Source organism: Staurois parvus, unplaced genomic scaffold (assembly GCF_062004578.1).
Source record: "Staurois parvus isolate SC_StPar_1 unplaced genomic scaffold, SC_StPar_1.0 ptg001445l, whole genome shotgun sequence".
In the NCBI taxonomy this organism is placed as follows: Eukaryota; Metazoa; Chordata; class Amphibia; order Anura; family Ranidae; genus Staurois; species Staurois parvus.
The window spans coordinates 458,716-473,483 of record NW_028319241.1 but is presented as its reverse complement, the minus strand read 5'-3'; the positions used below and the strand labels follow the sequence as shown (position 1 = coordinate 473,483).

Here is a 14,768-nt window from a genome sequence, read left to right as displayed (position 1 = left end):
GGCGGGGCCTTGACTCCCTGGGTTCACAGGAAGTGGGCTGAATGAAGCTGCTTGTCATTCAACTTGGCACTGGATTTCGTGTGCATTATGGAGGGCTGCATCTAGCAAGGTGCAATGTGCATTATGGAGGGCTGCATCTAGCAAGGCGCAATGTGCATTATGGAGGGCTGCATCTAGCAAGGCGCAATGTGCATTATGGAGGGCTGCATCTAGCAAGGTGCAATGTGCATTATGGAGGGCTGCATCTAGCAAGGCGCAATGTGCATTATGGAGGGCTGCATCTAGCAAGGTGCAATGTGCATTATGGAGGGCTGCATCTAGCAAGGTGCAATGTGCATTATGGAGGGCTGCATCTAGCAGGGTGCAATGTGTGATATGGAGGGCTGCATCTAGCAAGGCGCAATGTGCATTATGGAGGGCTGCATCTAGCAAGGCGCAATGTGCATTATGGAGGGCTGCACCTAGCAAAGTGCAATGTGTATTATGGAGGGCTGCACCTAGCAAGGTGCAATGTGTGATATGGAGGGCTGCATCTAGCAAGGTGCAATGTGTGATACGGAGGGCTGCATCTAGCAAGGCGCAATGTGCATTATGGAGGGCTGCATCTAGCAAGGTGCAATGTGTGATACGGAGGGCTGCATCTAGCAAGGCGCAATGTGCCTTATGGAGGGCTGCATCTAGCAAGGTGCAATGTGTGATACGGAGGGCTGCATCCAGCAAGGTGCAATGTGTGATACGGAGGGCTGCATCTAGCAAGGTGCAATGTGCGTTATGGAGGGCTCATTCACAATGGTTGGGCTCAGGAGCTCTCTGGGGCGCATGCAATACCGCAGAGCACGGTGGTGTGAACCTAAGGAGATGTTGTTCAGATTGCACACATGTAATAATTACACCTCATCATGGTGGGAGGGTCTCTTCAAGAAACAGTAGGAGGAGCTAAAAAGAGGTGGGACTAAATATAGTTATTAGGAGTTGGAAATGGAGGGAGATGTATGAGGGGGAGGAGAGTTGGGTCCCCTACCCGCCGGGGCCCGAGGTGGCAGCATGTTCTGCTTCTTATAGGTCCACCTTCATGTATTCCGGAAAGTGGTGACCACGTTGTCTCTGTGTTGCAGGTTTGGGATTTGCCTGATTCCCGGCTCGTCCCCGGACAGATATCACTGCTACAAATGTCACTGGAGGAACGGAGCCATGCAGGGATATGGAATCTGTGAGTAAGTAAAAATGCGGCCCAGTACCGGGACATCCAGCTCCCAGGGCGAGGATGCAGAACTGCGCCCCCCCTCCCCCACTGTTAATACATGCCAAAGATCGGGTGTACCGCTCTGCGTCTATTTGCCCCCTTTACTTCACTGCACCTCCTGCCCACCTCTTGTCCCGGACCCTGATGCAGCCTATGGGGGAATCTGGGGGGTAGACATAAGTAGCATCAGATGGAGACACCTTCTACCCCTTTTATCCAAGAACCCCCAACACCACCACCAACACCACCACCACCATCACCAACACCATCATCACCAACACCACCATCACCAACACCACCACCACTATCACCAATCACACCACCACCATCATTAATACCACCACCACCACCACCAATACCACCATCACCAACACCATCACCAATACCACCATCACCAACACCAATACCACCATCACCAACACCATCACCATCACCATCACCAACACCATCACCAACACCACCACCATCACCACCACCACCACCACCAACACCAATACCACCATCACCAACACCATCACTATCACCAACACCATCACCAACACCATCACCAACACCACCACCATCACCACCACCACCACCACCATCACCAATACCACCATCACCAACACCATCACCATCACCAACACCATCACCAACACCATCACCACCACCATCACCAATACCACCAACACCACTACCATCACCAATACCACCATCACCAACACCATCATCACCAACACCACCACTATCACCAATCACACCACCACCATCATTAATACCACCACCACCACCAATACCACCATCACCACTAACACCATCACCACCACCACCATCACCATCACCACCACCACCACCACCACCATCACCACCACCACCATCACCAATACCACCATCACCAATACCACCACCACCAATACCACCATCACCAATACCACCATCACCAACACCACCATCACCAACACCACCATCACCAACACCATCATCACCAACACCATCACACCACCACTATCACCAATCACACCACCACCAATACCACCATCACCAATACCACCATCACCAACACCATCACACCACCACTATCACCAATCACACCACCACCATCATTAATACCACCACCAATACCACCATCACCACCAACACCATCACCACCACCACCAATACCACCAACACCATCACCATTACCACCACCACCATCATCACCACCACCACCATCACCAATGCCAGAAGAGGCCGGAGTGTGAATGCAGAAGATGATCTTTATGTCTTTTATTGTTGCAATTTTGCTATAAAATGTATCAATAAATCTAATAATAATCCACTGAAATACCTTGTATCAGGAGTGGCACTCTGTGGTCACATGACACAAGCGTTGTCCTCCGTTCACATTGTCCTCGTGTGGTCACATGACACAAGCGTTGTCCTCCGTTCACATTGTCCTCGTGTGGTCACAGATACGCGGACGAGTCCGTCTACAAAGGATACTTCAAGGACAACTTGCGGCACGGATTTGGGATCATAGAACATCTCGCCTCCAAGACAAACTCCTTCAAGTATACCGGGAGCTGGGAGAGGAACAGGAGGACGGGGTACGGCGTCTGGGAGAGCGCTGAGAAGTAAGTGACGTCACCCTGAGGTACAAGTTTTGTGTGTGTAGAGGTTTGAGGGGTTCCCACCATCCCTGTGCTGAGTTCCCAGGTCTGTACCCCCGCTGTGCCCATTATGAGGGGTTCCCACCATCCCTGTGCCAAGTTCCTGGGTCTGTACGCCCGCTGTGCCCATTATGAGGGGTTCCCACCATCCCTGTGCTGAGTTCCTGGGTCTGTACACCCACTGTGCCCATTATGAAGGTTCCCACCATCCCTGTGCTGAGTTCCTGGGTCTGTGCACCCGCTGTGCCCATTATGAGGGGTTCCCGCCATCCCTGTGCTGAGTTCCTGGGTCTGTGCACCTGCTGTGCCCATTATGAGGGGTTCCCACCATCCCTGTGCCGAGTCCACGGGTCTCTACGCCCGCTGTGCCCGACCTGCCTTCTTCTGGTGGTGTCACATGTGAGTGGAGCAGAAGTCAGAGTGAGCGTGTGCAGACTCTCTATATATACGGTATACACACACATGCATGTCCACGTCTGCCCGTGTCCACAGCCAAAAGCACCACCAATGGGCATGTGAGCATCAGGACTGAACCACGGACCAATGAGATAAGGTTGCCTGGTCTGAGGAACCACATTTTCTTCTACATCATGTGGATGGCCGGGTGGGTGGGCGTCACTTACCTAGGGAAGAGATGGCACCAGGATGAAGTATGGGGAGAAGACAAGCTGGGTGGAGGCAAGGTGATGCTTTGGACAATGTTCTGCTAGGACCCCTTGGCTCCCACCATTCAGGTGGTTGGTGCTTTGACACGGACCACCTACCTAGACGTGGTTGCAGACCAAGTACACGGTATTCCCTGATGGTACCCACCTCGCAGGACCTGAAGGATCTGCCGCTGATGGCTTGGTGCCAGATCCCTCAGCATACCATCAGAGGTCTAGTGGAGTCCATGCCGCAACGGGTTAGGGCGGCAAAAGGGGGACCTACTCCACAGTAAATGGGTGGCCATAAAGTTCTATAAATGGTGGATCGGTGGTCTGTCACAGCTTCACGTCTCAAGTTCTTCTTCTGGTCCCTGAGAGTTGGTCTTGTTTTGTGTCCTCAGGGGGGAGCGGTACATTGGAATGTGGCTGGAGGACCAGAGACACGGTCCCGGAATCGTTCTCTTCCACACCGGCTGCTGCTATCAGGGAATCTTCAGCTTCAACAAACTGGTGGTAAGTAAATCTGTGCCACTGAGGAAGGCAAAGGACAGCCGGTTGGTGGCCTGGAGACCACCTGGAGACCACCCGGAGACCACCAACCCCTTCAGGATGGCGCACCACACAGTACATCCTGAACAACGGAACCCTCAAGATGGAATCTCCAACCGGGGATCTGGGATCAACTCCCATTAGGGTTCTGTCTGTGTGCAGGCTGTAGAGTGTAAGCTCCTCTGTACAGAGACTGATGGGATTGCGGGGGAGGGGACATTAGGGTGTAAGCTCCTCTGTACAGAGACTGATGTGACTGTGGGGGAGGGGACATTAGAGTGTAAGCTCCTCTGGTACAGAGACTGACGTGACTGTGGGGGAGGGGACATTAGAGCGTAAGCTCCTCTGTACAGAGACTGATGTGACTGTGGGGGAGGGGACATTAGAGTGTAAGCTCCTCTGGTACAGAGACTGATGTGACTGTGGGGGAGGGGACATTAGAGCGTCAGCTCCTCTGGTACAGAGACTGATGTGACTGTGGGGGAGGGGACATTAGAGCGTCAGCTCCTCTGGTACAGAGACTGATGTGACTGCGGGGGAGGGGACATTAGAGTGTAAGCTCCTCTGGTACAGAGACTGATGTGACTGTGGGGGAGGGGACATTAGAGTGTAAGCTCCTCTGTACAGAGACTGATGGGATTGCGGGGGAGGGGACATTGGGGTGTAAGCTCCTCTGGTACAGAGACTGATGGGACTGCGGGGGAGGGGACATTAGAGTGTAAGCTCCTCTGTACAGAGACTGATGGGACTGTGGGGGAGGGGACATTAGAGCGTAAGCTCCTCCGGTAGACTGATGGGACTGTGGGGGAGGGGACATTAGAGCGTAAGCTCCTCCGGTAGACTGATGGGACTGCGGGGGAGGGGACATTAGAGTGTAAGCTCCTCTGGTACAGAGACTGATGTGAATGTGGGGGAGGGGACATTAGAGTGTAAGCTCCTTTGGTACAGAGACTGATGGGACGGTGGGGGAGGGGACATTAGCGTGTAAGCTCCTCTGGTACAGAGACTGATGGGACTGTGGGGGAGGGGACATTAGAGTGTAAGCTCCTCTGGTACAGAGACTGATGTGAATGTGGGGGAGGGGACATTAGAGTGTAAGCTCCTTTGGTACAGAGACTGATGGGACGGTGGGGGAGGGGACATTAGCGTGTAAGCTCCTCTGGTACAGAGACTGATGGGACTGTGGGGGAGGGGACATTAGAGTGTAAGCTCCTCTGGTACAGAGACTGATGGGACTGTGGGGGAGGGGACATTAGAGTGTAAGCTCCTCTGGTACAGAGACTGATGGGACTGTGGGGGAGGGGACATTAGAGTGTAAGCTCCTCTGTACAGAGACTGATGTGAATATTATACAGTATCTTCTGTACAGCACTGCGGTATATGTCAGCCCTATATATGTATATAAATGCCGGCTGTTACATTGTTTCTCTTTCAGGGTTCCGGGGTTCTGATTACAGAGGAGGGCTCGGTATATGAGGGGGAGTTCACAGAGGAATGTTCTCTGTCTGGAAAAGTGAGTTTTCTGTCCACAATAATAATACATATAAATGATAGATAACATGAATACAGAAATGCTCCTCATAGTGGATTATAGAAAGAGCGCCATCGTGTGATAGAATGAGGACACAGCATGTGCGGGACTGTCCTGCAGGCCATGAATCTGTGGACTCGTTCACACTGGACTCATTTCTAACTCTCACCAAACGCCCCCTGTAGCATTAGACAGGCATTTGGGAAGAATTTTTATTGCTCCTCCAACGCTCCCCAAATGCCTTACGTGCGTTTTTGAGGTGTTTGCCAATCGTTCAAAGCGCACCAAAAATGCCTATAATGAAGTTTAATGGGACTAGGTCAGAGAGCAGACATGGATTACTGAGAATGAAGGGGAGGTCAGGGCAGGCAGCAGACACGGATTACTAGGAACATGCCAGAGGTCAGGGCAGGCAACAGACACGGATTACTAGGAACATGCCAGAGGTCAGGGCAGGCAACAGACACAGATTACTAGGAACATGCAAGAGGTCAGGGCAGGCAACAGACACGGATTACTAGGAACATGCCAGAGGTCAGGGCAGGCAACAGACACAGATTACTAGGAACATGCCAGAGGTCAGGGCAGGCAACAGACAGGGATTACTAGGAACATGCCAGAGGTCAGGGCAGGCAACAGACAGGGATTACTAGGGATTACTAGGAACATGCCAGAGGTCAGGGCAGGCAACAGACGTGGATTACTAGGAACATGCAAGAGGTCAGGGCAGGCAGCAGACACGGATTACTAGAAAACAAGCCAGAAATCAAAGCATGCAGAGGGCATGGAGTAAGAGGAACACATCAAAGGTCAGAGCAGGCAGCAAACATGTACTACTAGGAACATGCCAGAGATCAGGGCAGGCAACAGACACGGATTACTAGGAACATGCCAGAAGTCAGGGCAGGCAAAAGACATGGATTACCAGAAAACAACCCAGAAGTCTAGGCATGCAGAAGGCATGGATTAGGTCCCCAGCTTCCCACCAGGACTGTCCTGTGTCAACTGTAAAGCATGGTGGCGGTGCAGTCACAGTTTGGGCAGCCATATCTTGGTATTCTGCGGTCCCGGTCCCTCAGTCCCGGTCCCTGTCCCTCAGTCCCGGTCCCGGTCCCTGTCCCTCAGTCCCGGTCCCTCAGTCCCTGTCCCTCAGTCCCGGTCCCTGTCCCTCAGTCCCTGTCCCTCAGTCCCTGTCCCTCAGTCCTGGTCCCTCAGTCCCTGTCCCTCAGTCCTGGTCCCTGTCCCTCAGTCCCTGTCCCTCAGTCCCTGTCCCTCAGTCCCTGTCCCTCAGTCCCGGTCCCGGTCCCTGTCCCTCAGTCCCTGTCCCTCAGTCCCTGTCCCTCAGTCCCTGTCCCTCAGTCCCTGTCCGTCAGTCTGTGTCGGTTATAATAAGACGTCATTGACTTATTTTCATATCTCTTCTTAGGGAAAGCTAACATTCACCAACGGATTCACTCTTGTGGGGACCTTCAGCAAGTCCACCAACTACGGCCTCCAGACCCAGGGAGTCCTCAGCACCGCCAGCGACTTCCAGGATGAATTCATGAAGAGGAGATAGTAAGTCGCTGTCCGAGGAACGCCGAACCAAGAAAGTATGAGATTGCCATTGCTGACCTCTCCTCCGGAAATACCACTTTCCTGGCTGTCATGCTGATAGAGGCGTCAGAACTTCCTGAGTCACTGATCCAGAACAAGGACACATGAACTCCGGAAGTATATAAAGCAGAATCTGCCAGGCGCTCAGCATTTCCAGGGACGTCAGCAATGAAGGACTGTGCATGGCACTCAGCAAAGATCATATCTGACATTTCAGCGATTGAATGTAAATTGTATGATGGCCAACACAGCCCAGCACTCGGCTACCAGATTATATGATGTGCACTATATTGCCCCCAGTATTGGGCCCCCGGACTTCCCACACACATGACCTTTCATGGCCCCCCAGTCTCAGTCCGTAGGGTTCAATATGGAGTTGGCCCCGCCCTTTCCACACACATGACCTTTAATGGCCCCCCAGTCTTGGTCCATAGGGTTCAATATTGAGTTGGCCCCGCCCTTTCCCCGCACATGACCTTTAATGGCCCCCCAGTCTTAGTCCATAGGGTTCAATATTGAGTTGGCCCCGCCCTTTCCATGCACATGACCTTTAATGGCCCCCCAGTTTTAGTCCGTAGGGTTCAATATTGAGTTGGCCCCGCCCTTTCCACACACATGACCTTTAATGGCCCCCCAGTCTCAGTCCGTAGGGTTCAATATTGAGTTGGCCCCGCCCTTCCCACACACATGACCTTTAATGGCCCCCCAGTCTCAGTCCGTAGGGTTCAATATTGAGTTGGCCCCGCCCTTTGCAGCTATAACAGCTTCACCTCTTCTGGGAAGGCCCCCCACAAGGTTTAGGAGGGTGTCTATGGGAAGGTTGGACCATTCTTCCAGAAGCACATTTGTCAGGTCAGGCACTGATGTCGGGGGAGGGGGCCTGGCTCGCAGTCTCCGCTCTAATTCATCCCAAAGGTGTTCTATGGGGTTGAGGTCAGGACTCTGTGCAGGACAGTCAAGTTCCTCCACCCCAAACTGGCTCCTCCATGTCTTTATGGACCTTGCTTTGTGCACTGGGGGGCAGTCATGTTGGAACAGGAAGGGGCCATCCCCAAACTCCTCCCACAAAGTTGGGAGCATGAAATTGTCCAAAATGTCGCCTTAAGAGTTCCCTTCACTGGAACTAGGGGGCCAAGCCCAACCCCTGAGGAACAACCCACACCATAATCCCCCCTCCACCAAACTTTACACTTGGCACAATGCAGTCAGGCAAGTACCGTTCTCCTGGTAACCCCCAGCTCTGCCGATCCTTCACTCAGTAGTAACCCCCAGCTCAGCCGATCCTTCCCTCAGTAGTACCCCCCAGCTCAGCCGATCCTTCACTCAGCAGTAACCCCCAGCTCAGCCGATCCTTCACTCAGTAGTAACCCCCAGCTCAGCCGATCCTTCACTCAGTAGTAACCCCCAGCTCAGCCGATCCTTCACTCAGTAGTAACCCCCAGCTCAGCCGATCCTTCCCTCAGTAGTACCCCCCAGCTCTGCCGATCCTTCCCTCAGTAGTACCCCCCAGCTCTGCCGATCTGTCACTCAGTAGTAACCCCCAGCTCTGCCAATCCTTCACTCAGTAGTAACCCCCAGCTCAGCCGATCCTTCACTCAGTAGTAACCTCCAGCTCAGCCGATCCTTCACTCAGTAGTAACCCCCAGCTCAGCCGATCCTTCACTCAGTAGTAACCCCCAGCTCAGCCGATCCTTCACTCAGTAGTAACCCCCAGCTCTGCCGATCCCTCACTCAGTAGTAACCCCCAGCTCTGCCAATCTGTCACTCAGTAGTAACCCCCAGCTCAGCCGATCCTTCACTCAGTAGTAACCCCCAGCTCTGCCGATCCCTCACTCAGTAGTAACCCCCAGCTCTGCTGATCCTTCCCTCAGTAGTAACCCCCAGCTCTGCCGATCCCTCACTCAGTAGTAACCCCCAGCTCTGCTGATCCCTCACTCAGTAGTAACCCCCAGCTCAGCTGATCCTTCACTCAGTAGTAACCCCCAGCTCTGCTGATCCTTCACTCAGTAGTAACCTCCAGCTCAGCCGATCCTTCACTCAGCAGTAACCCCCAGCTCAGCCGATCCTTCACTCAGTAGTAACCCCCAGCTCTGCTGATCCTTCCCTCAGTAGTAACCCCCAGCTCAGCTGATCCTTCCCTCAGTAGTAACCCCCAGCTCAGCCGATCCTTCCCTCAGTAGTAACCCCCAGCTCTGCCGATCCTTCCCTCAGTAGTACCCCCCAGCTCTGCCGATCTGTCACTCAGTAGTAACCCCCAGCTCTGCCAATCCTTCACTCAGTAGTAACCCCCAGCTCAGCCGATCCTTCACTCAGTAGTAACCTCCAGCTCAGCCGATCCTTCACTCAGTAGTAACCCCCAGCTCAGCCGATCCTTCACTCAGTAGTAACCCCCAGCTCAGCCGATCCTTCACTCAGTAGTAACCCCCAGCTCTGCCGATCCCTCACTCAGTAGTAACCCCCAGCTCTGCCGATCCCTCACTCAGTAGTAACCCCCAGCTCTGCCAATCTGTCACTCAGTAGTAACCCCCAGCTCAGCCGATCCTTCACTCAGTAGTAACCCCCAGCTCTGCCGATCCCTCACTCAGTAGTAACCCCCAGCTCTGCTGATCCTTCCCTCAGTAGTAACCCCCAGCTCTGCCGATCCCTCACTCAGTAGTAACCCCCAGCTCTGCTGATCCCTCACTCAGTAGTAACCCCCAGCTCAGCTGATCCTTCACTCAGTAGTAACCCCCAGCTCTGCTGATCCTTCACTCAGTAGTAACCTCCAGCTCAGCCGATCCTTCACTCAGCAGTAACCCCCAGCTCAGCCGATCCTTCACTCAGTAGTAACCCCCAGCTCTGCTGATCCTTCCCTCAGTAGTAACCCCCAGCTCAGCTGATCCTTCACTCAGTAGTAACCCCCAGCTCAGCTGATCCTTCACTCAGTAGTAACCCCCAGCTCAGCCGATCCGTCACTCAGTAGTAACCCCCAGCTCTGCTGATCCTTCACTCAGTAGTAACCCCCAGCTCTGCTGATCCTTCACTCAGTAGTACCCCCCAGCTCAGCCAATCCTTCACTCAGTAGTAACCCCCAGCTCAGCCAATCCTTCACTCAGTAGTAACCCCCAGCTCTGCCGATCCTTCACTCAGTAGTAACCCCCAGCTCTGCCGATCCTTCACTCAGTAGTAACCCCCAGCTTAGCTGATCTGTCACTCACTAGTAACCCCCAGCTCGTGCACCACATGTCACATCTGCTAATTTCTCCTGCTCCGGCCCCCCAGCTCTGCTGATCCTCTGCCGCTCAGTCCCCTCTCTCTCCAGTCCCCGCTCACCTTCTGCTATAGCATTCTCATGTTGCACATCACGTGTGCTCTCTGCTAGTTGCTCCTCTGCAGTCAGGACCCCACTCACCTTCCTGCTGCTCCGCACTGCACACCAGATGTGATGTCTGCACCAGGCACTCCCAGAATATATACATTATTATGTTGCAGCTTACCAGTGCTTAGATGTGGCGGCTGCATTAGTTTCCTTTTGAGGATTTCTATCCTTTGGTTTCACCTGGTGATCCTGCCAGTAAGTCTGTTTTTTTTTCAAAAGAACAACTCTCTTCCAGATGTATCAGTTTACAGGGATGGAACACATCATTTACCACTGACAGGGGCGCTTACAATGATCAGCTCTTTATTTCTGTAAAACCTTTATCCCTGTTATAAAGTATTAGCTGGAGTTTGGCTTCAAGTTGTTAGTGTAGTTAAATCTGCTAGTCCATCTCACACTCCCCTGTAAACTGACAACGCTGCTGTCTTTTTAACACATTGGCTGGGAGTCATATTTTCGTTAAATACTTTAAATTAGACCCAGTGATAGCATCACTGGGTGTCTGTGCTTCCCTATGCATTTCAGGCAGATCATGGCTGGTGGAAGGAGCCAGGAGGGTGCTGTACATAGCTCCCTGAAAACATCCCAGCACCCTTCCTCAATACTCCTCTCATGAGCCCTCAGTCCTGATGCAAGAGGTGGGCTGGCTCATGGGAGGAGTTATGCAAATATCAAAATGCCTTGATGGGTGAAATAAATACAAGTGTGCCATCCAATAGGCACCAGAGTTTGACCCAGTGCATTCAGTAGTCAGCACTCAGTAACAGACCTGGTCAGACACCCCCCTACAATACGAATCTGTGTGTGACTTCAGACCTGCCTATCAGTCTCATCCATGTTCCCTCCTCTTCTGTTCGGCAGCCAGTTTGGTGTCGGGACGTTTCCGGTGGAGAAGCGCTGGCCAGGGATATTCGAAGAGTTCCAGAGATTCCTGGAATCCGGCTGTAACCGAGAAATGGAGGAATCTTTCCTGGGATTTCACACCAAGTCCAGCAAGAAAATCCAGAGACCTCAGGAGTACCTGTGCTGCAATCTGTAAGTTGGGTCATCCATGGGTGGCCCTATCTATGGGGTTGGGGGGTTTCCTCAGCCGTGTCTCTAAAATCAGTTCTCTGCATCCCGACCATCCGCTGAGATCATTTCCCACAAGACGGGACTCGATCCTGGGACTACACCGATATTAAAGGGCCACTCCACCCCAAACCTTCCCTCTGTCTTGGTGAGTTCTATCTGCTGAACACCCAAATCTGCACAACGTCTCTGCCCATTACAGGGACTCATACCAACCCTGACCCCCAATGTGAGGGACATTCTTCCCACTGACCCCCCAATGTAAGGGACATTCTTCCCACTGACCCCCAATGTAAGGGACATTCTTCCCACTGACCCCCAATGTAAGGGACATTCTTCCCACTGATCACCAATGTAAGGGACATTCTTCCCACTGACCCCCCAATGTAAGGGACATTCTTCCCACTGACCCCCAATGTGAGGGACATTCTTCCCACTGACCCCCCAATGTAAGGGACATTTTTCCCACTGACCACCAATGTAAGGGACATTCTTCCCACTGACCTCCAATGTAAGGGACATTCTTCCCACTGACCCCCAATGTAAGGGACATTCTTCCCACTGACCCCCAATGTAAGGGACATTCATCCCACTGATCCCCAATGTAAGGGACATTCTTCCCACTGACCCCCAATGTAAGGGACGTTCTTCCCACTGACCCCCCAATGTAAGGGACATTCTTCCCACTGACCCCCAATGTAAGGGACGTTCTTCCCACTGACCACCAATGTAAGGGACGTTCTTCCCACTGATCCCCAATGTAAGGGACATTCTTCCCACTGACCCCCAATGTAAGGGACGTTCTTCCCACTGACCACCAATGTAAGGGACGTTCTTCCCACTGACCACCAATGTAAGGGACATTCTTCCCACTGACCCCCAATGTAAGGGACATTCTCCCCACTGACCCCCAATGTAAGGGACATTCTTCCCACTGACCCCCCAATGTAAGGGACATTCTTCCCACTGACCCCCAATGTAAGGGACATTCTTCCCACTGACCCCCAATGTAAGGGACATTCTTCATACTGACCCCCAATGTAAGGGACATTCTCCCCACTGACCCCCAATGTAAGGGACATTCTCCCCACTGACCCCCAATGTAAGGGACATTCTTCCCACTGACCCCCAATGTAAGGGACATTCTTCATACTGACCCCCAATGTAAGGGACATTTTTCCCCACTGATCACCAATGTAAGGGACATTCTTCCCACTGACCCCCAATGTAAGGGACATTCTTCCCACTGACCTCCAATGTAAGGGACATTCTTCCCACTGACCCCCAATGTAAGGGACATTCTTCCCACTGACCCCCAATGTAAGGGACATTCTTCCCACTGACCCCCAATGTAAGGGACATTCTTCCCACTGACCCCCAATGTAAGGGGCATTCTTCCCACTGATCACCAATGTAAGGGACATTCTTCCCACTGACCCCCAATGTAAGGGACATTCTCCCCACTGACCCCCAATGTAAGGGACATTCTCCCCACTGACCCCCAATGTAAGGGACATTCTCCCCACTGACCACCAATGTAAGGGACATTCTCCCCACTGACCACCAATGTAAGGGACATTCTCCCCACTGACCACCAATGTAAGGGACATTCTCCCCACTGACCCCCAATGTAAGGGACATTCTTCATACTGACCCCCAATGTAAGGGACATTCTTCATACTGACCCCCAATGTAAGGGACATTCTCCCCACTGACCCCCAATGTAAGGGACATTCTTCATACTGACCCCCAATGTAAGGGACATTTTTCCCACTGACCCCCAATGTAAGGGACATTCTTCCCACTGATCACCAATGTAAGGGACATTCTTCCCACTGACCCCCAATGTAAGGGACGTTCTTCCCACTGACCCCCAATGTAAGGGACGTTCTTCCCACTGACCCCCAATGTAAGGGACGTTCTTCCCACTGACCCCCAATGTAAGGGACGTTCTTCCCACTGACCCCCAATGTAAGGGACATTCTTCCCACTTACCCCCAATGTAAGGGACGTTCTTCCCACTGACCACCAATGTAAGGGGCGTTCTTCCCACTGATCACCAATGTAAGGGACATTCTTCCCACTGATCCCCAATGTAAGGGACGTTCTTCCCACTGACCCCCAATGTAAGGGACATTCTTCCCACTGACCTCCAATGTAAGGGACATTCTTCCCACTGATCACCAATGTAAGGGACATTCTTCCCATTGACCCCCAATGTAAGGGACATTCTTCCCACTGACCACCAATGTAAGGGGCGTTCTTCCCACTGACCCCCAATGTAAGGGACATTCTTCCCACTGACCCCCAATGTAAGGGACATTCTTCCCATTGACCCCCAATGTAAGGGACATTCTTCCCCCTGACCCCCAATGTAAGGGACATTCTTCCCACTGACCACCAATGTAAGCGACATTCTTCCCACTGACCCCCCAATGTAAGCGACATTCTTCCCACTGACCCCCAATGTAAGGGACATTCTTCCCACTGATCCCCAATGTAAGGGACATTCTACAACCTGTAGATATGTAACTATCACAATGATTCCCTGAGAGACTTGAAGGTGATTTCAAGGGTTCCTCCATGTTGAAGGTTGATAAATCCTCTTCTAGTCTCAGATTACAAACCAGCAACCATACAATGTAACCTAAAGAAAGAAGGGGAGGAGTCACAGTGCAGAACTAGGAGTCCATTGACCTATGACACGAAGGTCAGATGGTTGTCGTAGTGTCGGGGTACGTCTTCTGTGGTTTAATTTTTTTACTCATTTGGGTGGCACTGCCACACTTTACAGAGAACAATGACCCATTCACATCCGTCTGTCCCCCGAAGGATCTTACGTTGACCCTCCACTCCTCCCTCTACTCAATACTGAGCTTTCCTCCAGTGCAGATCTGTACAAACCAACATACACAAGACAGCAGATTCTGATTTATGAGAAGGTTTGAATGAGGTGATACGACTACGACACGCTTTCTGATAATTGCAGGGGAGAAACTGAGGATGAGTCAGAGAAGATGGAGGATATGTTGAAGAACTTGAATCTCAAGAAGGAGCCAGAGGCCTTCCAGGTGTATCTAGAGAAGGTAAGGAAGGGGACATGACCTTAATACTGGTCAGCTTTACTCGGTCTTCTTTGTAGAGA

General features: G+C 52.2%; 1 protein-coding gene across 2 annotated transcripts in view; it reads left to right on the top strand.

The window, feature by feature from the left end:
- Window positions 1-14,768, top strand: part of LOC149435948 (ALS2 C-terminal-like protein) — a 91,104-nt gene that overhangs the window by 60,436 nt on the left and 15,900 nt on the right. For both annotated transcript variants that reach the window (XM_089662232.1, XM_089662231.1), the window contains exons 13-19: window positions 1,116-1,214; window positions 2,674-2,835; window positions 3,920-4,031; window positions 5,503-5,580; window positions 7,025-7,155; window positions 11,414-11,587; window positions 14,613-14,709. In XM_089662232.1, coding sequence (XP_089518358.1) covers window positions 1,116-1,214; window positions 2,674-2,835; window positions 3,920-4,031; window positions 5,503-5,580; window positions 7,025-7,155; window positions 11,414-11,587; window positions 14,613-14,709 — 853 coding nt within the window. The remainder of the gene's footprint in view (window positions 1-1,115; window positions 1,215-2,673; window positions 2,836-3,919; window positions 4,032-5,502; window positions 5,581-7,024; window positions 7,156-11,413; window positions 11,588-14,612; window positions 14,710-14,768) is intronic.